Source organism: Asterias rubens, chromosome 6 (assembly GCF_902459465.1).
Source record: "Asterias rubens chromosome 6, eAstRub1.3, whole genome shotgun sequence".
NCBI classification, from domain to species: Eukaryota; Metazoa; Echinodermata; class Asteroidea; order Forcipulatida; family Asteriidae; genus Asterias; species Asterias rubens.
The window spans coordinates 2,881,224-2,908,526 of NC_047067.1; the positions used below are offsets into that span (position 1 = coordinate 2,881,224).

Consider the following 27,303-nt stretch of genomic DNA (forward strand, 5'->3'; position numbering starts at 1 on the left):
ATTTTGATTTGGGGTTACCCACGAATCATTCTGAAATCTCTAATATTGTGTTTATGGTTTTGAGGATTACAGCAATTGGCAAATCAATAATATTCTTATAGACGTTGGAGGTGTCCACCAATGGCATGGCTCCTTCCACCTGATGCTGGACCACCATGAATGCTTTGGGGTCAATGTGAATCTGATCTTAACAACCAATGAAACACGATCTCTCTCACACCTTGGGCCAGAGGGATAAACTTTTGTGTCAACGACCAAGTTCACTTGTTGACCAGGAGCACAATAACATCGTGGTGAGAAGTAAATCATGTACGTTCACGCTTCGCTTTAGTCTTCCATATTTGTCCTCTTTTGTTGAAGTGTTATTCCTGTTTGTAGGGTGTGTTGGTTAGGGATTTTATAAGAACAGCTGCTATTGGTGGGTTCTGCTGTTGCCAGGGGTGATCGGGGCAGTGGACAAAAGAGAACGATGCATTTCCTAGGATCCCTTTTCTAAATAGTAGACTTCCGTCAAGTCGTTCACCATTCTACAAGCTTTCTCATAGAGAAACAACCCCTGTGAGGTTGAATAAAATAGATGGAGGTTTAAACCAGTCTGTGGGTTGGATTTAGACCCCATGGCATTGAGATAGGGAAACACAATATTTAAGTCGTCTAGTTTGAGCTTTAGTAAAGGGGACAGATGGGAAAATATCAAGTGCAGTGAAGTGCAAGGAGTAATTCTGTTGACGGGGTTCTATACAATTTCTGTATGGGAAATATTGCTATTTTATGCGTGGGAGTTTGGTATCAAAAATATGACTCCTAAATGGCGGGGTGCGTAAAACTTCAGACATTACTCAAACCCCAGAAAATATTACTAAAAAGGGATACTTTTCTGTTTTGTTCATGTTTGGAATATGACAAAAATAGACATACTCAAAAGTTGAGATTGTATGTACCTTTTATTAATTAGTAAAGCATATTATGTTCAAACTCGAGAAAGAAGTGACAAATTATGATGAGTGATGCTAGATAGGATTGTTGTTTCATTGCTTAGCCGCATAAAACAGGCCATTTTAAACCATTATGAAAATATACATCACCTCGAAGGTTGAGGTTGTAATTTATTTAGTAAAACAAAACATGAGATAGACGTAACACATTTGACGGATAAGATTGGTGTTTTTTTTTTGCTTTAGCCACTGTAAAACATGCCACTCTTTAACTTGAAAAAAAGAGGGCTGGGCGTGAATGTTGAAATTTTCTTTCACTTGAGGAGAGCATGATTTTGCAATGACCAATCAACACAGGTGACAAGCCTTTTGTGTACGAACAGGAAATGAACTTTATGTTTTGGGATGAAAGTTTTGAGAAGAATGTACATTGTTGATGCAGTGGTATTGACCTATTATACGGTGTGTTTGGTACGCGCATTGAGCAAGGTGTACAGCTTTAACTGACCAGAAAGGAACCAGTGACAAGCTGCGGATGCGAGCGGTGATTATTTATCAATTAATCATTTTTTAGTATCAATATCATACATCTTTGTACTGATGTTGTTTATGTGAGTTATTACCTTATCACCTTGTCTTAATGGGGTTGTATATCAAAGGTAGTTCAAAAAAGAGACACTTTTAAGAGTGACTTATTCACATGATGTTATCTGACATTTTTATTGAATCTATTTCTTCAAATTGGCCCAGGCTTTCTCAATTGATTACGGAATAAATAACCTTCCATCTTAGAAGACAGTTTGTGATCATCGTCATCTACCATGAATTATCCGTGACATTTGAAGGGACCCGTAATCTTTGTTGTATTGTGTCCTCGGCAGCATCCGAATAAAGGGTTTTTCTGTGGCATCAGCATCACCATGGTTTCCATTGGTACGGTTGTCATGGAGATATTCATAAGACTGTGATTAAGTAGTGGAAATGAAGTCTTGTTTACCAAGAGATGTGCGGGCGAAAACGTTCTGTTTCTATATGGTGACTGGGGGGGAGGGGGGGGGGTAACTATGGTGGATGGTGGATTTTCACTGGATTTCAAATCTTCTGCAGACAGAATACAAAATGGCATGCGAGTCTTGATGTTTTTGTAAAATGTATATTTTATTAAAACATCCTTTTCTTTTTCACCCAATTAAATTTTGTGTTTACTCCTTCAATTTATCATGGATTAATGGTATAATAAACAGTTCAAGAACTAAATGTGGGTCACAACACTTTTACAAGCAACATTCCGGAATCAGTTTGCCATGTAAAATAATTATAATGTTTCATATTCATTAAAATGAGGAAAAGTAACATTTTATTTTTGCCATGACTAGCTCTGTAGGCTACCATAAAATTGAAGTAAATTTCAACATCAGGAAATGATGATTTCTTTAACACAGTGACAAGAGAACAGTTAAATGAAATAAAGCTCAAATCTGCCTGCTTGAAATTTGTTGTTTTTCTCACGATTTATATTGGGTTAATTTCATCACTTTTCCATCTAGCTGTCGCCCTCAAAAACACATTTGTCATAACCACCAATGCATCGCCAAGGTTGTACAGATTGCATTTGAGTTTTATGGGAAAGAATTTGTGCGTTAAGTGCCCTCCAATTGATTTATTGAATCAGAAAACGAGGGTTTTTCGCTCGTGCATTTAATAAGCAGAGTTCACCGTGGCTTGCGAACGATTTTTGTTTCTCGAGATTTGTGGGCGTCTGTATTCTTGTGTTGTTGTTGACTCGGGGTTTTTTCTTCTTTTTTTCTCTTCTGCGGCTAACAAAAGAAAATCTTGAAGATGCTTTTAGTGTAAGTCTTCTTATCTCTGCCCAGTGCCACAGAGACTCGAGTGAAAGCATGCATGTATCTGGAGGAATTATCTTCTTTGATGCTCTGCCCTTGAGAGGGAGGCAAGAGGATGGGAATTTAAGAGGGAAAAAATAGAAATCTCCAGAGGGAAGTCTTGGGAGGAGATTTTCTTGTAAGATGAAAAGACAGGTCGGATGGGGGAATAAAGAGCAAGGGTTGTAGGTAGAGAGAGAGGGGTGGGATCGCTAACAAAGATGAGAGTGATGTGCATAATTGATGGAACAGCCTCTTGGTTGTAATGTTCTTCTATAAGTGGATATAGAGGTGATGTGAACTTTCAAGATGAATGCTTCAAGTGACTTTAAGATGAGGAGATGAGGTGTGAATTTTGAGAGGAGGAGACAAGAAGGAAGTGTCAGAAATAGGCCAACGATCTCTACTGAGAATATCATTGATCCAGTTCAAATGCATTATACCTTGGTTGCAGATTTTTTAATCACCTCTGCTCTTTTGTATTCCGGTTGCCCTGTGTACAAACAGGTGCAATGGGTCCCATCACACTTCAAAGGCCTTTTTACACAAATTACACTTAAATTTACACCTGTAGTCATGATACGTTAACAACAATTAAATTAAAACACAAACACACTCTCCCAAAAAATCTTGTCAGAATTGGACCCGGATCTGAGTCCTATGGGATCTGACGCATTACTGTGTCAGAATGGCGTGGAATCTTTGTCAAAACGGCCCAGAAATGAGTCAAACTGACGCAGAATCTGACTACAAAAACATAGTTAAACCACTTTCCGGGTCAGCCTGACCCAGAAATGTGTCAGGCACCCTGGAACTCGGAGTCCGGGTCAGATGTTTAGAGTGCACAATTTACAGCAGTCGTATATAAAATATAAGTTATACATCATCCATGATATTATTATGACTTTTTTTTTTATTGACGCCAAAGGTGATCCTCCGATCCGAATGAAATAGTGGTTTCCGGTTGGTTTGATGTGTAAAACACAACACCAACTTCGCCACCATGACGTCAACTCCTTCAACTGGGAACACGAAGATCGAATTGACAATGATGAATTAGATATTTATGATTGTAGATTCTTGCATGTGAAGATGCTGTTCTCATAAATCTCAAGTCGTGAGAAATAAATGAAAGGACAAAAAACCTTCTTTTGCAGAGAATTGTGTTCTTTCCCGAGAGAGCCTTAACCTCAGAAGCTTTTCTCCGATTCAAATTATTTGGGTGAAAAATTACTTCTTTCTCTGCAACTAACGTTACTTCAAAGGGAGCCGTTTCTCGCAATGTATTATAATAATAAACGGCTCTTCGGTGCTCAATACCAAGTTTAATGTGTATGGTCATTAACTTGTAGAGTAATTACCAAAAGTATACAAAGACTTCGGTAACATTTATCAGTTTTGACACTTAGCTCATTGATGCATGAGGAGGTGCGATATGCTTTATAAGGAGTATTTTGTATAAGGAGTCATTTTTAGTCCCAAATCGCTATTCATCATTTCGTATACATTGTATAAAAAGATCGCACACAGGATGAATTTGTTCATTGCAGACAACACCACTGGCCTTTGTCATGATTGTATGTTATTTAGATCCCTTTCATCAATGTTATTCAAGCTCAAAGGTTCAACGAGGCCTAAGCTATGTGGATGAGAACTGGCTCCTGGTCTAATTTGTTCGAACTGGATGAGTAATCATTCATGGAAATAGCTTTAGTGAAATGTTGTCTGTAGAAATGACGACAATTTTCAGAGACATGATTGAGTTGAATAGATAAATTTTATTTATGATTTTAATTTCAGAGCTTACTGTTTGTAAATTTCATATCGCTTCACCATTCTCTGGGAAAAATTGTTCACCGTTTTTTTTGTCTTTACTTTTTTCGAAATTTGTTTGGTTTAATCAAGTCGTGACCCCGGCTCACATTTAAAGGAAGATACTTCAATAACCAAGTTAATGGTACAATTTAAAGACACTGGACACTATTAGTAATTGTCACAGACCAGTCTTCTCACTTGGTGTATCTCAACATATGCATAAAAAAATAACAAACCTGTGAAAATTTGAGCTCAATTGGTCGTCGAAGTGGCAATATAATAATGAAAGAAAAAACACCCTTGTCACTCGAAGTTGTGTGCTTTTAGATGGTTAATTTCGAGACCTCAAATTCAAAATCTGAGGTCTCGAAATCAAATTCGTGGAAAATTACTTCTTTCTCGATAACTACGTCAATTCAGAGGGAGCCGTATCTCACAATGTTTTGTACTACAAACCTCTCCCCATTACTCGTCACCAAGTAAGGTTTTATGCTAATAATTATTTTGAGTAATTTAAATTTTGAATACATCAACCAACAGCTTTTACTCAGTCGTTGGAATTCTAGCACATCAATTTGCTCTTTAAATAATGTTATAGGTCTATCACTTCCAAATCCGCATTCGGGTTTGATATCTACTTTTGCTGAAATGCCAGAAAATACACTTTTGCAAAAAAAGTCACTCTGTGCTGCATGATTATGACTAACTTCCAATAAGATGAAAATTTAAATAAAATTTCAGTTCAACCATGGTCCAGCCCACTGACATAGCTATCGCCTAGTTTTCTCCCCGACTGTCATACACTATAAGCATCAATCCAACATGGAAATTAAAGGCAGCGTACAAAGTCGCACTCATTTGTTTTGATTTCCAATTTATGGCGGCATCTCCGCATAAACAACGTTCAGTAGCAAGAAAACAGCTGGCAAAACGAGTACACCGCCGAGATCGCCCCTCGCGTGTATTGTACCCGCTGTGCTCATTCGAGACGGAATTACGGGCTCATCTCGCAGTATACATCAACTCCAGACTGTCATGAAACTCAAACATGCTTACAGCAATAGGGACTCATTTGCCAGTAGCATACTCGTGATGATTAAATTAAAAGGATTTTGTATTTCATTTTTTTCCCTCAAAGCGCCAGCCAGCTGTTCTGAATGCAACATTCATTATTGCCCAATGTTACTTACTTATACTTGGAAATGCAGCGTCTCTGTTTCCAAACTAAACAATGACTAATCAGCGTAGAATTCACCCAAAGGGAGGACAAGTGGGACTCTCATGAGAGACTCAAACTATGTTTTCCATCCCTGCACAAACGGCTTTCTTAAAATACTTATGAAGAAGACAAAAATAGTAATAGTATTGTTACTCTCCACAAATAAGTATGTTCGGAGGGGGGGGGGGGCTATATTAACTTTCATTTTTGAATGATCATCTCCCTTTATATTCAGCTAGATTCTAAATATAATACAATTTCTACATCTCCGGAAATGTTTTCTTCGGTGACTAAAGACTATAGAAGAAAAAGAAACCTCTAGAACCTCCGCAGAAAAAGGAAATGAACAATTGAAAGATGAACTCGGATGCACGGGGAAGTACTGTGACTGTGAAAGAGAGAGAGAGGGGGGGGGGGGGGGGGGGGGAGGTGAGGTTGTTCAGATGATGCTTCTGCTCAGCCAGCTACGGTTTCAATGAATGTTTATTTAACATTTCCAAGACGCTTCTCTCTAACTTTCTCATTTTGTATATTCTGAATACAGATTTCTTTTTTTGTCATGACAGAAGCTCATTTCCTCGTGACCGCGATTTCATCTTTACCTTTTTGTACATGGAGTGATGGAGTTGATATAAAATGGAAGTCTGTTTAGTCAAGTGGCTTATACCAAACCAAACCAAACCAAGGCAGTCATAGCCTGATATTTGGTATGCCATCATAACTTGCTTCTGTTTTATTTGTATTGTCTATCATGTTATGATCTGTTGTTAGTTATGTTTGTCCGGTTTCTTGTTTCATACAATTATTCTAAATACCAGACTTGGTCTTTTGAATATACCTTCAAGTCTACCTTAATTTTGTCCTTCTTATACACATTTCTCCATCTGATCTTTTTTGTAATTTATGGTAGCCCCTAAAGGGACGGGTAAAAAAAAAAAAAGGGTCTAGGCAAAATTATTTCGTTCCCTCAAAATAATACATCGTTCTCTCGAAATATTATGTTGTTCACTCAAAATCATTACTTTCTCTCGAGATAATATTTGGAGGAGACAAAACAATTGTTCTACTATGTTTGCATTTTCAATTATTACTATATTATTAGCTGACGTATTATTTTGCCTGTCCCTTTATGGGCTCTGTGCGTTCATATTGCAAATGAAAATATTCGTTTTCGGTTTAATTGAATTGAAAAGGACAAGGGGAAATGGAACAGAAATCGTAAACACGTTTGATGGGGATGGGGAATTATGCAGTTTCCATAAAACCATTCGAACTGTCACATGTATTTGTTCAACCTCAGTAGTGCCGCGGAACAACTGTCGGTGTCTCTATACTGGTGACCGCCAACCTTCACATTACATGCTCCAGCGGGTTAAACTTTCCTGTCCAAAAACTGTTTACACTGCCCCAAAAACGTTGTCTCCTTCGGAAAAAAAAGACTTCGATTTTCTTCAGTAATGACAAAAGCCTCGAGAAAGTGTCACTTCATGTCTTCTGTTCCGGGAGTGTTTTCACTTAAAGGAGATCAATGTTGTCTTCATTTTATATTTAATCCTGCAACTGCGTTGTCGTGTGGGGCGTTGCTTATACGGGAGAGTAACAATCGCTGATCGGCGGTAACAATGCTGTTCAGAGTCGAATTCTAGCCCTAAACGGTTCTGACATTTTTACCGCCCAATTTTCAAGATCAAGACCGCGTCTTACTGTTTTAAACGAACCAGGTGGAAGTTTTACTTGGCACCCTGCAAATAATGTAGGACAATCTTGAAAATTCCTTAAGGGAGTTGAAACAACTAGGTGACACCTCTGCTATAACAGTCCTATAGCATAGAGCAAGGTTTCTAGTTAGGTCCCCGTACAACCATTCTCTCTGCCATAGGACGAATCATAGAGTAAAGATCTCACACAGTCGGTCGACAATTATCGCTGTTCTTTTTCCAGTGGGTTGAATAGCATAATATTACGGAGAGGTTATCACCGAGGGACCAGGCAGCTTTTATTCAAAGCTACGCTATTTTTTTTTTAATATCGTTTTGAATGTGCCAAGTATTTGGTTGATTTAACAAAATATTTTGAAAAATTAGGAAGACAGTTGTTGCACGACAGTGTAATTTATTGCCTTTGAACCCAACACCTGTGACTGAAAATATACAGTAATTGATTTTCTTTTTCCAAAGGATTAAAAGCCAGGGGTGTCTGTCTTAACACTCGGTGTCACCCCTGTGATCAATTCACAATCATTTCAAATAGGAAGTTAAATGATTCTTCCAGTGTGATACATAACCTCGCTCGACCCCCAGTCCTGACCCCCTACCAACAACCCCGTGGCTTCCCCTTGTTTTCCTGCTGGATTCTCAAGCAACAATTGAAACCCTCGGACGGATATCCAGTTTCTTCAGCTGTCAGTGTGATTGAACCCCACCAGGTGTGTGTTAACCTATAAACTTCGGCAGATGCTGTTGCATTCTCCGTGCAACTGGTCTTCATAACATTGATTTAGATTTACGGGGAACATTGTACATGTGCATGTACATACATGGGCCTACATTATACATCGATACCAAAGAGCAAGGAACAGTGTAGCCCTATATTATGACTCTTCCTCTGTACACAGATACAGAGTCAGTGTAGTACAATACGAAAGTGTAGGGCCGCCAGGGCTATGAACAGTGGAACTTTCTTCGTGGCAGGTGAAGTTCAAACAATTTGAGCTATACCAGTCCCTTCCGAGATTGGTATAATTTCGAGTAATTTGAATAAGTAGCCTACTCTCTTAATTTAAAAGAGTGAAAAAGCACTCTTTCAAGAGCAATATGAAGGACAACTCTTTTTCGAGTGGTCTTGCACTCTTTAAGATTGAAGTTTGCATCTTTTTGAGTGAATTTTCACTCTGTCCTGGAGTGAAACCCCTCTCTAAAAGAGTGAAATAACCACCACTCTTTTTGAAGAGCCATATGAGGGACAGCTCGAAATGTAAAGAGTCGTGTTGTTCACTCTATTACATTTAGAGAGTACTTTGAATAAAGTAGCCTTTGAATAAGTAGCTTATGGCAATACTTAAGTAACATACTTTGGATAAGTAGCCTACTTTGAATCTATAAGTATATATTGAATAAGTAGCCAACTTTAAATAAAGTCTACTTTGAATAAGAAGATACTTTGAATAAGAAGTTAACTTTGAATAAGTAGATACTTTGAATAAGTAGCTCTTCGATAATAGTTTCAAAACGTAGTTATGTTTACCCCAGGAGAAATCGTGGAATATCTATCATAAACAAAGCATAAATCTGCATCTGTTGATGGGTACTGAGCAAACACCTTAGAGGGTAGGCTATCCAACACAGAAAGATGGAATGGTAAGCATACTGGGAAGTTATTTTGTCTTTGTCTGAAGTGCCCCCGTTGATTAGAAATCATAAAAGTATGTCGACAAATTGAATCTCCAAACTCGCCTGGAAAGTCTAGTTTAAAAATTGAAGATTCCTATTTTCGTGGTGTATACGTTTGAGCATGCTGCGGCCAGAGGTGTGGCTGGTACCCGCCGCTGTCGTCTTGCTAAATGTATGGATGGGTTCAACGCTCTTGATGAAAAAAAACTTTCGAGACAGGTTTTTGTCTTTCTTTCTTGTTATTTTTTTCAACAAGCAGACATTCTGCTGAAAATTTCACAGGCGAATCTTTTGGTTTTTTTTGTAATCATTGTGACTATACCATTGTGTTGACAAACATAAATAAAAATCTATGATATGACCCTACCTTTAACCAAGATTTCTAAAGGTGAGGGTCAAAGATTGGTTTTTGTCAAAAGAATGCTGATTTAAGGCCCTTTTGACGTCATAAAAAGGACCTAATTGTTCTGGAGGTTTATAAATGTATTCTTCACAGCAAAGTGCCTCCCACTGGTGTTTTAAAACTCAATTTGTTTGTGTTAATATTTCGGTGAGAGGGAGGTTTTCGGTTCTTGCACTACCCCTTGGGAGTATACACAGAGATGAGGGTAAACCATTATGCTCCTAATCTTTATATAATAACGAAGAAGTTTTTTCCTCAAGTGTTTCAGTTACATTCTCCTTGACCCGGTGATACTATTGCCTTTCATCTCAAAGACTTTCAAATAATTTACATTCTTCTGGTGTTTCCCAATGACATGGTGATGGATAGCTCGGAAGCTATGTAATGTGCTTCATATGTGGGGTTTCGGATACAAAGTGTGGTAGTTCGATCAGCAAGTGTAGACATTCTCAACTAGTTTGAGGAATCGCGAGTAAAATTATCAGTAACAACTGAAGCTCAGGGGAAGTCCTTGGTTTCGTACTTAGTTATAGGCCTAATGATGTTCCATGCCGTATAACATACTGGACTTGGAGCATCAACTATAGATGGATTGCACATGATGTCGATGACCACCATCTCTGAAACAATGGGGAAAGTGTATGCGTGTACGCGCTGCGCACGACTCTCAGCCAATGGTAGTCTTTCAAACGTTCACGTTTCATCACGTTTCAAGATGGCGGCCAACAGGGCAATGCAATGGGTTTATACCGGGATCTGCAGCCGTAATCAGTGCACAGGGCAATTGGGCCATGGATTACCAATGACGCGAACTAAAACATTCACCGGTTTGTCCCCCCCCCAAAAAAAAAAAAAAAAAAAAAAAAAAAAAGAGAAATACACAATCTTTTTAGTTTCAAATGTAAATCCTTATCGCAATTAAAATTATTTGAAACAATGTTCAGAATTGTGGGTCTATGCCCAGTCAAGTTGTATTTGCCACCTGGCATACTTTTTGTGACTGCTTTTCTCTCTTGCATAATGGTAGCTACGACCCTAACCCTTTCATGGGCAGTTCTTTATACAAGTACAAAACCTTCAAGTGACACTTGGATACAAAAAACACATTGAGTCCCTGTTGTTTTGGTCCAGTTATCATGCATAAAAGCCTCCATAATAGATTAAGGAATCAACCTAGATTAAAGTGGTCCTGATTTTACGCGGTGCTAAGCTCGGATCACACCCCGTTCCGGTTGTGTTCAGCTCACCAACCAGACCTGTCGTATACTTTGTTCCAGAAATAAATTAAGTAGAAACTAAGATCTAAATCGGGAATATCGTGTCCTCACTCTTTATTACCGTGTCCTCCATGTATTTTAACATTTTTCATTCAGATGTTTATTTTTAACCCGTCTGTTATTGCTGACATCTAAGTAACTCACTGGCCGCCATGGTCGCTGGAAAGCGGTTCCTGGTACTGTGCCTTTGTGAGTTTCAAGTAGGAATTGAAGATGATTCTATCTTGCTCCATTTCTAGACTGACTTGTCTGCTTTTCTGTCTCTTGCGTAATGTGAGATGACATTTCTAACATTTTATTTTGTATCACTGGGCTATATATAGATGTATAGATGGATGACGTCATTGACCGCCATCTTTGTTGAAACGTGCGTGGTCATCATTGGCCGAGTGTTGGGCTGAAAGTTAAATTAAGCCTATTTATTGACCTAACGTCCCTGCATTATCTGTCTGTACGGTACCTATGGAAACTACTATACAATGAGGCACAAACGTAGACAGGAATCTTACTACCCAAACCTAATGTAGCCCAAAGCCCGTACCTAAGTGTAGCATGTGTTGCATTACAGGGTTAGTTTAGCCCACAGGCTACGAGGCCAATGATTGGGTTTCATTCAGGATGGGCAACAAATAGGTGGTTCACATCCGTCAATACACAATCATAGATATTACAAAGTATCATGCCCCCTCCCCACCCCACCCCGGCATCCCCTGGCATGGTATTGCATGACCATGATGACTATTTCCCTGTGTGCAGAAAAACCCACTCAACAGTTTCGCCAACATAAACCATTACCTTGAATGATTCGCGACACTGATTTCGTGGTATTTGTGTTTACGTTCGACCTAAATCCCAGCTTCGTGCATGATGACGAAGGGATGTTGCCCCAAAAATGTCACCTTGTATATACCATGTACTCCTGTGGCCCTAATTCCTGATACCTCGAAGTGTTATACCCGTAAAGGTCTCCCGAAGGAAACTAAAAGAAACAGCTCGGACAAGTATTCTCCCCTGGCGCACGCCATCCTCGGGGAAAGCGAAAACACATTTGTTTTTCTAAGGACAAGTAATGGACTGGCGATAAGAGATTAAACTCAAATAGTGGGGCATGTCGAGAGGAGGATGCTTGGTGGAGATGGAGGGGTAGAGTTTAAGCATTCTATTGAGACTACGGGACCGGACGGCTTAGGGAAGGAAAAACATGTTATTATGTTCGCTTCTTTGTGTAAGAGCTTTTGATGCTTTTGTAAAGATTAGTCTGTTTTTGCAGAGTTCTTTCATGGGAATACGATGCAATGTGCCACTTCGCTCATGTTTTTGTTTCAGAAGACTACTTTAGCTTCCTACGGGACAAGGTCGGGACGTAGTGTTTTTGTTACATGGTTGTTGGTTTAGATGGACCCGCAAGGGACACGAGAAAGGATTCGAAACAAGTTTCATAAGAAGTTACAATAATCAACATTATTTGTTTGTTTGTGACAGGGAGCTGAGGCCCTATAACAACTTACTTTCATCGCTGTACGTCTGTAATTATTTTCTTCAAGTCAAATGAAAAACAAAAAATCTTTTTACATAGATACGTGATGACAACAACAACAAAAAAAACGCTGTGAAAAAAACAGCATACCCCCTGAAATCCAAGATATCGAGTTAAAAAGAAACAAGTCATTCAGACTTCCCAATCAAAAATTTAACCAACATAGTCTGTCGTCATTTTATGGCCAGTGGAAATGATGCACTTTCCCTATCGACGACAGGAAACACGACAATGATGGCGCAGCTCAGGCCGCGTGAATCAAGCAATTACGGCTATGGCTTCGGTCATAGGCTGCAGCAACATCGTTGAAGATCATGACATTTAAGCCGCAAGCCGTAGCCACAAGGTGTGGCTAATGAATACCAGTCAGTGCAAGCAACTACGGCTATGGCTATGCCTGTATAGCTGTAGTTTTACATCGTTGAAGAGTGAGACATTTTAGGCGCAAGCCGTAGCCAAGTTCAAAGCCATTTAATCGAGCGTGGCCTTATGATGTTTGAATCTTGTGACAAACTAAGGTTGAGGCTAACGACAGAGTACCAGTGTCCTTCTCAAATAAAATCGCAGTTCAATACTTACAGCATCGTGACGTCATCCAAAAACGGTGTTCTTTGAGGTAGAAAACAATGTCAGTGACATCCGAAGAGAATTATTATTGTGTTCTTGCTCATCTGATAAGAGATCGATCGGACTGGCAAATCATTGTTCAAGTGGAAAGAGAAATGCCTGGAATTGAGAAATTCAGTTTTCTGTCAGCACTTGTGCTCGTTGAACAATAATTGTAGATGCTAGCGATGTGAGATGGGCGGTTCGTCTAGCATCAGTACAAGCCATCGTGGGGGCGGGGGGGGGGGGGGGGTGAAGCATGACAGAATGATTGATGTGCCGCCAGTAGTGCATTGATGTGATATGGTCACGGCTCGGTACCGTACTCACAGTGCATGAAAATATGCAACGAACTCTGCCGTGAAGTTCACGTCCGGTCGATGTTTTGTTTTTATCACAAAGATCCATGACGGCTTCATAATAATTAATGCAGTAAGACAGACCGGTCAAGACAAAACCTCACCTGAACGATAAGATACCTGTGCGGCGTGCGTAATGACTGAATAATTATATGGCAATTTATGCCAACATTGTTTGTGATATCCTCGGCACCTGCTCGTCATTTTTGGTTGATGATACATGTCACCACAAATCCGTTATTACTAACTTCTGTACTTAACAAAGTTATAGATTGTGACAAGTGCTTAATAATGCGGTTTATTTATGAGATTATTGTTATTTTACTACCTTGTTTATATTTCATAGCGTTGAATTATCACACCATAGAGAAAAGTACCAAAATGGTATTAAAGATCACGCACAAGGATGGAACAAACAGACAATGGATAAGGGAAGATGTTCCTGACACTACTTGGTTCCTTGGTTCAAACGAGAAAATTGTATTTTGTGTTGTTCGGTTTGTACACCATTCTGTCCCACGTGTCCAGTCTTTCTTGTGCGTTGAAATATACCAAACTAAACTGTATAAACAATCACAGTAAAGGATAGAACAGTCAAACATTTTGGATAAGGAAAGCTTCTTTCTGACATCTTAGAAACAGTTAAAAGGAGATAATGGAGCTGGATCAGATAACCGTTGGAGCTCAGCAATCAATGGACGCCTTATTATTTATAGAAACAAACGAAATAGAGGGCAACGTGAACAGATGGAGAGGCGAGCTGCCACAATACCGGGTGGCAGTCAATTTGTATCAACAAGCTCAAAATAGAGACATTTGGAGATATCATTATGATGCTCTCATACTGCAGTCGATCGACAATGGCTGAAACAGTCTCACTCTGCAGACGAGGTGGTAAAAATGTGCACATTTTTGGAAACCAGTTCCTGTACCTATCTGTCGCACATTACATTCATTGTGCTTAATGACAGCCTTGTCCCATTTTAACTTAATGGAAGCCTGCCCATAATTCTGTATACTGCAGGATGTACGAGTCTGGTAGTTTAAAAATGACGTTTTCATTATGGCTTCGATCATTTCTCATTTCAACTTTGTGACGTGAAAGCGCAGTGACTGGAGTAATGCTGCACTTTTCGTCGCCGTACCATCATCTTGTCGGTCAATAGCTCCATGATGAAACCATGTACTAATACTGCCCTGTCTGTGTTACATTTTTAAATTGAAGAATCTTGACTTTCTGCACATTATTAATCTGTTCATCCTCATATTATAGGTAAATAGGTCACGATTTTAATTTTTGAGGCGCTTCTCTTCTTTGATCTATTTTGATAAATGATGCACAGATTGGACAGAGACGGCTAGGTCCGGGATGAAACTTTGCTCACCATCACCGCCGTGATGATGATGGTACCGGGTTGTTGCATCGTTCCACGGCGTGTAAGGAGGCCACTAAAAGCCGCAACGACTCGGTCAATACTTGAGCTCACGGCATCGTGGCTGGACTGTATCAATTAATATGAAAAAAAAATAATAATAAAAATTAAAAAGTAAATGACTCTTCTTAAATTGATTTCTTTACTTTGTGTTTGGCTAGGTTTTGGTCAATTTAATTAGGTGTTCGGCTTTTAGCCGAAAACCTATTGTTATTGTTAAGTTTTTTTTTTTTTTTTTTTTTTTCTCCGTCTTCTTCTTCTGCCTGAACGTTCTCCGCCAATTTTGAGAAAAACTGAAACTTGTATGAACTTGAAACTTCTCATGAACATCAACCTCGGTGAGTAGACGGCACCGCAACTTTTTTGGAATGGTGACGTCATTGATGACGTCATTACGTTAAATAAACGTGAAATAAACCTTAAATAATTAGAAAAATCATATCTTCAAAACCAAAAGAGCTACGTTCAAGATTCTTTTTTTACATAAAACCTCTTATAAAGATCTACAAATGCGGTGCACAACGTGACCCCATTTGACCTTTACTTCCGGTCGAAACCGGCAGTTAAAGTAACAAATCATGTTATTTTGGGCTCTAGAGCCTAAGTGAATAAAAATATGAAAAAATGTCCAATGCATAAAATTTTTTTAAACTCAAGAGCATTCTAAAAATATAATGTGTGACGTCATAGCTACGTCACAACGAAAATGGTACACGAGGTCGAAAAAAAAATTATTTTGCTATCTCAAAAAATACAGCATGTACGGACTTGAAACTTACCACGTACTTAGACCAAAGCGTGTATATGACAAAGAACAAAATTTGGAATGATGACGTCATCGATGACGTCATTATATTAAATTGAAGTTTTTTATTAAAATACTCATATCTCCAGAATCAGATATGCTACATACGTGATCTTTACACCATATGAAAGGTCATGAAGTATTAAACAAATCTTACACAGGGTGTGACCCCATTTGACCTTTACTTCCGGTCGAAACCGGAAGTAGTAGTTTGTTTTATAAAAAATCGTATCTGAATAATATTATTTTGTGTATTAATATAATAACTTAATTTTAAGGCCCTTCGACGATTCTACAAATGTTTACAATGTGTGACCTCATTTGACCTTCATTTCCGGTCGAACCCGGAAGTATAAGTTTGTACATACAAAATTGTGTATCTTATTAATGAAACGTGGTACATTAATAATCATTACATCAATTTTGAGCTCTCTGGCAATTCTATATGTTTTGCACAAAGTGTGACCCCATTTGACCTTTAAATCCTGTCAAACCGGAAGCTGAAGTTTAATATGACAAACCTTCATTTCTCCGTCTTCTTCTGCCTGAACGTTCTCCGCCAATTTTGAGAAAAACTGAAACTTGTATGAACTTGAAACTTCTCATGAACATCAACCTCGGTGAGTAGACGGCACCACAACTTTTTTGGAATGGTGACGTCATTACGTTAAATAAACGTTAAATAAACCTTAAATAATTTGAAAAATCATATCTTCAAAACCAAAAGAGCTACGTTCAAGATTCTTTTTGTACATGAAACCTCTTATAAAGATCTACAAATGCGGTGCACAACGTGACCCCATTTGACCTTTACTTCCGGTCGAAATCGGAAGTTAAAGTAACAACTCATGTTATTTTGGGCTCTAGAGCCTAAGTGAATGAAAATATGAAAAAATGTCCATTCAAAATTGTGTATTTTATTAATGAAACGTGGTACGTTAATAATTATTACATCAATTTTGAGCTCTCTGGCAATTCTAGATGTTATGCACAAAGTGTGTTCACCTGTCTAAACTGGAAGTTCTAAAAAACGCTTAGAAAAAAGGTTATTTAATAGCTATTCACTTTGTTTTCACAATAACACACAGCATAGCTCACTATCTCCCCAGTCAACTAAACTTAAAAAGTGATGGCTCGTTAATTCAGGCCAGAAATCCGAACACCTCGAATTTGTTATCAAACAAATTCTTATGTCTAGTTTTAAATGTGCTGCTGCTGATTAATAATTGTGATTGATTGTGATCGAAGAAAATGCCCACAAGTAGCCCACGCTTGAACAGTTCGTAAACCTTATTTATGTTGAATGTACTTCTGCCTTGCGGATGTTCCAAGACCTATGATTTCCAGAAAGAGAAACAAGCTATAACTGAGAAGATTAGCTTATCATTAACGTTCTCTTGAGATATCCAAAGAAACCCACCAAGAAAAAGAAACAAAACAGAAGATGGAGAGATGAACAAAGAACATAGCATTGCTTGGCAAAAGCCAGCTCATGATAAATTGAAATTGAGAATTGGTGAAGATGCGTTCCTCCTGTAATGAAGTGAACTAGGCAATAGACAGAGGAAAGATGAGAAAGTTACAACACCAATACGAATACAACAGAAATAAGCTTTCTGTAAGTCTTCATCTAGCAGAAATATCGATATTTTTTGGGTACCGCTTGCTACTACACTCAGTCTTCATTCGCCCTGAACATCCTCGCTACTCGTCTGCTACTACATGACGCCATCTTTTCCCTGAAGATTCGAAGTGCAGCCACAACAAATTCCAACCAAATGATAAATCTATATGTATGTGTGAATTACTCTTATACCAAATAAGGGCAGCAGATCGATTTCTGCTCCTTGTCCCTGGGCAAACCTCTTTCCAGTTCTTCGTCACCATGTAAAGAAATTGCTGAATGAGTATCTTTGTTGCCTGGGGCTGCTCTATAAATTTCTCGTATGTAGAAACAATAAGCCTAACGACAATAGCTGAAAGGTGTTTTAATTTTGAAACAATTTGGCTGAAGGGGGTTTGTATGTAATTGCCCGAGATGGCCCGGGAAACGTGCGCGCCAGGTTGTATAGCTTTATGCTGTGCTGACCTCAATCAAGTTATGGAATCCTGGAGTTGGCAAGCTATAGGTTTTTTTGTGAATGGGAAAACTACAAACTCCAATGTTTACTCCATGACATTTTTATCATCATCATCGTCCATTAAGGCTGTAGTCATCCAATAAGATGTAAACGTCATTCCTCATGTGAACGTCATTCACTTTTATTTCTTGAAGTTCTGGTCCATTATGTTCCTGCCACATCTCTCCATCTTCCTCCCTGCCTACCGGTCTTTGGTTGCCAGTCCACTATTCTTGTCCACTATTTAGTTTGTTTTATTGCCCTTTTGATGTCTCTTACTCCAGCGGTATAACTGAAATGTTTTGTAAGAAGATGAAATGTACTTGACATATAAATTCACCCGATTATAATAGGAAGCGATGTGTGACAATCTTCAAACAAAAAACACTTCCTTTTCGCTACATGCTATTTTGTGCTTTGAAGGCAAGCAGAATTCAGTTATTGTTAAATTACATGTAGGCCTACTTATAATTTCTTCCTTTTTTTTCTTTCTTTTTTCAAATGTTCATTCTTGATCTTTTCAAAGTTTATGGCCGAAGTATGTTGCAGAACGTGGATCTGCTCGCGTGTTCGCCTTATTATTAAACATGTTCCTGGTGCTACATTTCTTAAGACGTTTTAACACAAAAGACAAACTGTAGATAGAAATAGTATCAATCTCCATTCTTCCACGAGACAACCTTCAAACCATGTAACGAATAGTCCGGGGAGGAGGAAGCCATCGACCGTCCATGCCATGTATATTAGCCGGTATTTTCAGCCATTCTTTCCCATGACGTCTTGGCCTTCCTCGCGGCTACGAAGTAAAAGTTTCTACACCACAGCAAACCCTGCCCGGACACGACGCCAAACTTCATCATGTGTGCTCCACTGCGTCCTCCTATTCTACCCAGAATATCCTCTCCGATGCGGCTGATGAGACTTAACTTTTGACAAAAGAATTCCCGCTTTTTGTTGACATGATTTGACAGTCGATAGCTTGGGCTGTTACTTAAGGGATGATGATTTGAACAGGAAAAAGGAACTTGCATTCATCCTCCATGATTTGAAGTTTTAGTTGTGACATAGTTTATTGCTCCATGGTTGTGAGGACTACATTAGTTTTCGAGCGCTCACGTGGTTAGCACGTTTTGTAAGTTTGCCAATTAGGTTTTGTTTGTGGACAAAGACAGTTGGACCATGGAGGAAGGAAATTAAAGACACTCGACGCTATTGGTAAAAGACCAGTCTTCTCACTTTGTGTAGCTCAGCATATGCATAACATAACAAACCTGTTAAAATTTGAGCTCAATTGGTCGTCGGAGCTAGTCACACGAAGTTGTGAGCTTTCAGATGCTTGATTTCGCGACCTCTTTTAATTCTAAATCTGAGGTCTCGAAATCAAATTTTGTGGAAAATTACTCTTTTCTGGAAAACTACGTCACTTCAGAGGGAGCCGTTTCTCTCAATGTTTTATATTATCAACCTGTCCCCATTACTCGTTACCAAGTGAGGTTTTATGCTAATATTTATTTTGAGTAATTACCAAAGCCTAGGCCTAAACAAATATAAACGAACAAGTAAAAATCACCAATGACCTCATTTGTTTTACTGTTGACTCAAATTGTTTTTGTTATTGCAAACATTCATCACAGAAGTTTGAATTTGAGGCCCCTGTGAACCCGACCAAATAATGATGCACAGGCCTGTGCTACTCGATGTGCGCAACAACGTTGTTACAACATCGTCGACCAGTTGCTTTCTTACTATTGGTGGCGCTGTTCGTGTTTTTTGGAGAAACCACTGTCCACATAATGATGAGTGTCATCTTTTGCAATCATCACAGTTTGCGTTGAAAACCACCAAATCTACCTTCATCTGATAATAGTGCAGTAACTACACGCCATGTAATCGTGTCGTTGACCAGGTTTCATGACCTCCGATGTAAGCAGACGAATCTCAACAAAGTCTTGGAGAAGAACAAAAAAACGCCAACATAAAAAACACACGCAATGACAAAAGTTTCTCATCAGAAATTCGCGGTGTATTACCGTCATGGTTTGATCATAGAGCAAGGACCCTTTGCTTTTTCTCTTTCACACTCAACAGAGGCTCGCACCGAAACAGCCCCAGGATGTAATTAGAAAAGAAGGATTTGATGACATTCAGTTCTTGGTGCGTTTTGTTATCTGGATATATAGAGCTGAACACTTTTTTGAGTCTGGTTTGCTCTTTGTTGAGCGAGGTGCAAGGGTTTTTCTCCCTGGTGAATTAAGACACTAATTAACACATGCGGTGGTTCTTTGTACAACAAGAGCTCTGAAGTGGCTGGAAATTACGTTTGATTCTTGGGATCTAATACTGACATGTGATGTTTCTTTTGTTGAGGGACAATAGCTTGAAGGGAAATTAAAGAAGTAATGAATCGATAATGAGAAAGTACCACTTCACTTCTCTGGTGATGTGCGTAGTACATTATCTAAGAAGTCACCGTCAGTTCTTGTGTTCAATTGTTAGTTTTCGATATTAGAATAAGCATGGTGCCACACTTTTTCAAGATAGTGTCTTTGTTTTAAATAATGTGTGTTAAAGGTATGATGATAGCCATGGAGGTAGGATCCTACTCCATGATGTAACCAAACCAAGACTGGGCGTAACTCCTTCTTTTATAGTATCAGTAAAAGTTGTACGAGCTGTTGCTAAATTCAGGGATCGTGTTAAAATGATGGGCCCCATTTCACAGAGCTGCCTAAGAAGACAATTTTTCCCTGCAAATATTGTGCTTAGCAAAACCTAGCAGGATGCTAGTCATGATGCATTCGACATGGATATTAAGCTTGTAACCTTCTTCTGGTTAGCATACTTTTTGTTGTGCTTAGCTACTTTTGAAATTGGGTCCAGGATGGCATTCGAGTATCGGTGTCTGTACTTTCATCTTCACGTCCGTTGACGCTTGGAGTGTTTGAAGCATTGCTCTTTGGTTGAAGATGTGGGATAACAAAGACAAGATGCTTATCGTCTTCCGGAGAATAATATTATTCAAATTTAATCGGAGCACCTCCCTCCCCCATTTGAACAGTATTCAAAATCCAGAAGAAAGCCGTGGGCGTGTTGCTTAAAAACAAATCTCTTTTTAATGTCCGTTGTCTGTTTTTAAGTAGAAAAGCATGCTGCGGGACGTGATACCTCGCCCCATCAGCTTCTTATGTCTAGAAGATGACCTTGTATTGTTGTAAGTATTGTTGGCTCTCGATTCAACAACTGTCAAAACCCAAACCTGTGCCGTCCGGAGACTCCGTAACTACTTAACAGATTTAAAAAACAAATCCCTTCCGACGAATAAACATCGCGTTTTAAATTCTTGTTTGAAGACAAGACATTATGCTGGAGAGAAGGTTGAGAGAGTTTGCCGGGGAGGGTTTTAAGATCTAGCGCCTTGCCGGGGGCATGACACATTCCAACTCATTCATGATCAATCCTACACGGCTTTCTTAAGACGTTTTCTCTTGTGTTCAGCGAGCGGATACCAAGTGATGGCGGGAGGGTAGGGATCGTTGCGAATCTTTAGAAAATGGCGATAAGAGCTGACACATCGTGCTGTCATTGACCGTCGGCAGGGTCGGCCAGCCGTCGTCTATTAGGCCGGAACGCCAGAGTGAAGGAACATGTCGTAAATGCAGTTCAGTTTCGATAATCTTTTTCTAAATGACTCAAAATGGACAAAACGGCAGACCGTTGCCGTGGTTTCGTTGACTCTAACTTGCATTTCGTGAAGGCCCTACAATTGGCTTACTTTAGTCTATACTGCAGCCCATATTTTTTTTCAGAATGAGTCATTATGGCCTGTTTATTAAGTTTATTATGATTTTCTGATGGCATAGCTCCAAAATTAAACATTACAGCTAGCCTAAAAAAGTTTGAAGTACATTTTTTTGTAATGCAAGTCTTCCAGAGGCTTTGAAGCTTATTTTGTTTATGGCTATTTTAAAGTATTGATTATCTTGAAACCAACCGTTCTTTCAGTTACCCCAACTCATTTTTAGAGATTATCATTACATGGTGTTACCGCAAACCTTGCCATATCGAATTTCCACCATGCAAAGTTTCAAACCCTGATTGAAAGTAGTGGTATCAGCAAAACGACATCCCACTAAATTTTGAGAAAACGGAGCATCGTTTTGCGGGCCCTCAAAATATTCCCTCTAGACAGATTCTAGACAGAAAAGGGGATACAGTGTTAAACTCTTGTCCGATTGTGACATGAGATGTTGACTTCCATTGAGATATTATTATTTTTGATGACACAGCAGGCCCTGAAATAAATCGTCTTGCCGAGAGGTGTTTGGGACTTTAATTTTCAAGACTGATTTTTATACTTTTAGAAACTTACACCCGTGTTCCCGTGTAGGGGTGTGTTATTTGAACACAGTGAATAATAGTTCAAGCTTAAATATTTTTTGTGCGTGTATTGAATTAGCATTTTGCACCAGTTTATTTTTAGTGTGGCGCATCCACAAGCAATGTAAAGGGCGCCACCAACAATAATTTAACGACGTCACATGCACAAAACCACAGCAACCTCCCAAGTCACGTGACTAAACAATATGGCGACCCCGGTGTCACTTTGTATTTTCTAACGGGAGGAACTGTAAGTTGAACGGCTATTTTGGCTCAAAGTTAAGCTGTAAATTATGTCATTTTCATTACATATTAAGGAAGTATTTACTTCAGCTTTTTGTAGTGATCTTTCAGGTGTAAATTCAAGAGATATTCGCAGAAAAAGGGAAAATTAAGTAACTATTTGAGTTGTCCGGAAATGTAAAACTGCGGTAAAAATGTGGAAGAACTGCAAACGGCCATAGTCAATCAATTACCTACGGTAGGGGTGCTGCACCTGCCTGCGCCAACTGCAATGCCTGACTGGCGAATTGTCACATCACTTGTTCGAGACAGTATTTTTCTCAGAGACTGTAGTAGATCAGAAATTCTCTCTTGCTTCGTGTTCTGAGCTGAGGGGAGTAAGACTCTCACACTCACAGGGACAACACACCCGCCGATCATCATCATGGCATCAACAAACGCCGGGTTGTCGTTGCTGGCTCGAGGGATCGGGGAGGAACGAGTTCGCAGAGGACATAAAAAGTTGGAAGTTTGTCTTGAACCTGAGGTAAGAATGATTGGATAACTTTCCATATGGTGCCACCACTTTTTCACTAATTTTTACAGAAAGGGATAGGCCCTATCTCATTTAAGAGGTAAATTAGATAACGTATTTAATATTTTATATCGAGTGAAAAAGTGGTGGCGCCATACGGAAACTTTCCAAATGATTGATAATTGATTAAATAAAGCTAACTTTCTGTATTTTGTAAAATTTCAGTTATCTTAATCAAAATAATTCAAATAAATTAAATTGCCCTCCCTTCTCATCTCAGCCTTCAATTCAAAAACAAAAGTTAAGCATTTTGTCAAACTTTGTATTCGACAATCATTATTTGTTTTCAAAGATTATAATTATTTGTAAACAACAGACATTCGTCAATGTCTGGTTACCTTAAATATATTTTTTTAGAATGGTCAGTATATACCAGTTGCACAACAGTAAACACAAGATATTATTCAATATATTACTAGACAAAGTTAGGAGAATTACAAACAAGAACCACCTTATCCAGATTCAGATTAAATTCATTCAAACTAAGTGAAGTTCGCCAGCAAGGGTTAAAAAGTGGAGGTCGATTACAACAACTTTCAACTAAATATATGTAATAATTCAGCCTTTATACTTAAAAGTTGGAACGGCACTACACTCATATTAGAACAGGAAGAACTGTTCACATTGAAGTTCATTTTGAATTATGAATTTGGAAAAGGCCCTAAAGTTCTTATACCATCATAATTGATCAGACTTTGACATTGATCAATTTATGTCAGATTTGAACTTGATTAATGCGGAATTATGTGATTACGGCCAGTAGAATCGTTTACTGGGTGCCGTACATGTAAGTGCAGAATTCTGTGGCAAGCAGAGCCATGGAATTGGGCCCTGAACGACTTTCCCGTGTATGAGTAACAGAAATAATCAAAATGAATCCCCAAATATATCAAAATGCAGTAAGAATGGGTAAGGCTTATTTGTTTATTGTATCACTATTCACTATTTCTTATTCAAGGATTTGGTAATTTGTGTACCAATACAGGTATTATTAGTTGCAACGACTGGACTATTAACATAACTTGTCCTAAAAATCATTATCTCTGCAAAACCTCTGTTGCCAACATTCAATGTAAACATCCACCATTTAATTTGTTTCTCTCCAGGATTACCACAACATTGGGGGTCGTAAATTCTACCTGCCACCGATTCAACAGAAAGCATGGCCACAAGAAGAACTAGTGTTTGATTCTCCGCGAGAGCTTCACACTCACAAGACGTTCACGACAAGAAAAGGTGCCCTTCTACTTTATTCAGAAGATCTTGCGATGACAGCAAAGGAGAAAGTTGAGAGCACCAAAGCGTTGGAAGCAGAAGACTCTAATTCTCTTAATACGTTTAATGATTTGAGAAGTGCAATTTTATCTTATGGGGCAAAGGTAAGTTGAAACAAAATCAAGAGCAAATTGTTACATGTAGCAAGTCTGTACTTATGACAATACTGAGTTCTTATAGCACTTTATTACACCTGATGGGTATCTCAAATCACTCAGTATTATTTTCCTGTAAGATATCAGAGTACATGTGCATTTGTATAGTACATGTATGAGACCTAGTCCCTTTTATTTTTTGTATTATTAATTGGTTTATTGTTAAAAAACACATTGCAGCCAAAGGCTGAATTACATGCAATTTACAAAGAAGAAAAAACACAAATATTATTAAAACTCGGGCATTCTGAGGCAAAATTTTACAAGAAAGCACACGTAGACTGACAGTCCTTAAAAGAAGATAATGAAAAAATTATTAATTAAATTTGGGTGAGCCTCCAAAAAATTGATTGGTTGATACATAGCACATAGCACCATGTATAATGGTTTGCAAGGTGCTGTGGTGCAATACACTGGTAACCAAACCAGGAACACCCTTCTCTTTATGATAAGTGTACATTGCTTCTTTTCTGTATCACCACGCACGGGACCTATGGTTTATGTCCCATCCTAAGGATGCAGCAATAAAGGTTGTTAAAACCGTCTTGCCAAAGGACACAACCGGGACCAAAAAGTCCCTTCAAAAGTTTCCCGTAGGCTACATAATAAGAGTTCCCAGTGGAAGTGCCCTTTGCAAAATGAAAATGGCTTTGTCCACTCAAAGATAATATATTCAAGGCCGGAGATTGAACTTCATTAATTTCCCCGTCGATGATTCCCGATCATAAATTCAAAACTACAAAAACTTTGCCAATTTCCTCTATGAGTAATTTCAATGTTTTCAAGACTGTATTTTGACAACTCTGTGCACATCTTCTTATCTCTGACCAGGATTCCACATCGGAACCGGTGTATCTCGGTTTTGTTCACAACAAACACTCCCACAACTCGCCTCGAACCATCCGTCCAGGCTTTTCAGCCAAGAGATACCTATCAAGCTGGTCAAGGAGCTGGGATGATTCAGTTCTGCTGGGATTGAGAACCAATGGTGAGTAACAGACTCGTTAAAATTCAAAGTTTGTTTCCAGTTGCAAAGTTTTAAAACTTCTGTAAAGTGTTTGATATGTGGACAATTAAGAATTTGTATATCTGGGTGTTCGTATAATTCTTAAGGTCACATTCTGGACAAGAACCTCTTTCAAGAGAATGCTCTGTCACCCAAGATTTTAAGACGCATCAACGATGACCTGTCAAGCCTACCAGCTCCATATAGAGTCACTAGGAGCATGCTGATGGCACCTGGAAGTCCTATCGTTTATGAATTCTACAGGATTAGGCCAAGAAGTGCTGATTCAGGTAAGGCAGTTCCTTAGTTTATTTCAAACTAAATTTAATTTAATATTGTGGAAATCATGTGACACAAGGCAATATGCCATAGTATTTTAGTCAACATTTATTTCATTCTAAAGTTGAAGTAGTTTTAGTTTGAAACAAGACTGGAGGGGGACTCGAACCACAACCTCCGCTACGCTAATCCAGAGGTCATTGGTTCAAGTCTCGCTACAGTAGATTTTTCTTTGTTCAAACGCAAAATAGTAGTAACAAAAACAACAAACAACATATACAGAAAAAACATTCTAAAATAAAACACTCAGTCCGTTAAATGATGAAAATTTGAATTCTTAAATTGGAAATTCAAAGCAAAACATCAGAGTACATGTATATGGCTGCCTGTGTGAGGTCCAAGCATTTATAAAAAACTTCAGTGAGATTTGGATTCTTTTTCTTTCAGGGAGGCCCTCAGAAGATGACTTTGACAACGATAAAGACCGTACCCCTATAGCAACTCTCAACGTCCCAGGCTCCATCGCTGCCGTAGTACGAGACGATCAAAACAAACCCCGTGCCGTCCCGTACTCAAGCCTAGCACGTGATGAACAGCAGCAGGTGTTGCAAAGACTGCTACTGCAGAGCGCCATGCATGAGCAGTTGATGAACGACGCGGATAAAGGTGGCGTGGACATTGGGAGTACCACCTCAATGGCTGGTAGCCGGCCTGTAACAGTGGAGCAGTTACGAGATCTGAATATGGTCCATGCAGTCGCTGTAAGTCAAAATAATAGATAAGATAGTTTGATTTTTATGAAACAATTGTTGTCTTCCCTGCACTGCCATCTTAGATGTGAAATGGGTATTTTTGAGTCAAAATGGTGGAATTGGTAGACGGACATCGTGGGGAGGTACCTTCTGTGTTGTGTAACGGGTCAATCGTGGCACAGCTGTGTAAACCTATCTGTGTGTAGATCCATTCACCATGTGATTTTGAAGAGTCAGATACATGTTAATGTTCACACCATCACACCACAGTAATGATTTCTAATAAATTTGAATGTTTTGACAGTATGAGGGTTGAATGTACTCTGTAAATGGGTCTGTCCACACTAGTTGGTCCATCTGATAACTGTTTAGACTGTGACTGGGAGGGTACAAAAAAGGCAACATTTTCCCCATGTACAACTCTCAGTTGATACATGTACTGAGTGTGTTTACCAAACACTATACAACATTTCTTATTATTTAATATTATGCCGTCATCTTTAAGACATTGCTTGTAAAGAGGACAGACAGTGTGTTGGGATTGACTGGAAAGTGGTGACACACTAATAATAAACCCCGTGCATGTGACATCACGCTCAAAAAGCACCCACAGGCTTTTTGACCACCCCCCCCCCCATTGGGGTCAAAGGAGGCAAATGATTGGACGATAGTTTTTTTTAAAAATTTTTTTATGCAAGTCGCCTGACACACAAGGCCTGAAGGCCACTTCAAGGTGTGGGCTACAATTAATTTGTTTCCAGAGGCCGTTGCCACCTACTCCTACGAATGTAGGCTTGGGTATTTTCAATTCGAAGCCTAGCCGGTAGAGCAGAAAGCACTACCTCCCCAATTTTATGTAGC

General features: G+C 39.0%; 1 protein-coding gene across 1 annotated transcript in view; it reads left to right on the forward strand.

Moving 5' to 3' along the window:
- The first annotated feature begins 22,388 nt into the window (after positions 1 to 22,388).
- The window catches only part of LOC117291619 (titin homolog), a 48,918-nt gene continuing 44,003 nt past the window's right edge, over positions 22,389 to 27,303 (forward strand). Inside the window, exons 1-5 of the mRNA XM_033773444.1 lie at positions 22,389 to 22,927; positions 24,082 to 24,354; positions 25,237 to 25,393; positions 25,519 to 25,701; positions 26,138 to 26,451. Of these exons, the coding sequence (XP_033629335.1) occupies positions 22,826 to 22,927; positions 24,082 to 24,354; positions 25,237 to 25,393; positions 25,519 to 25,701; positions 26,138 to 26,451 (1,029 nt within the window). The 5' untranslated portion in view covers positions 22,389 to 22,825. The remainder of the gene's footprint in view (positions 22,928 to 24,081; positions 24,355 to 25,236; positions 25,394 to 25,518; positions 25,702 to 26,137; positions 26,452 to 27,303) is intronic.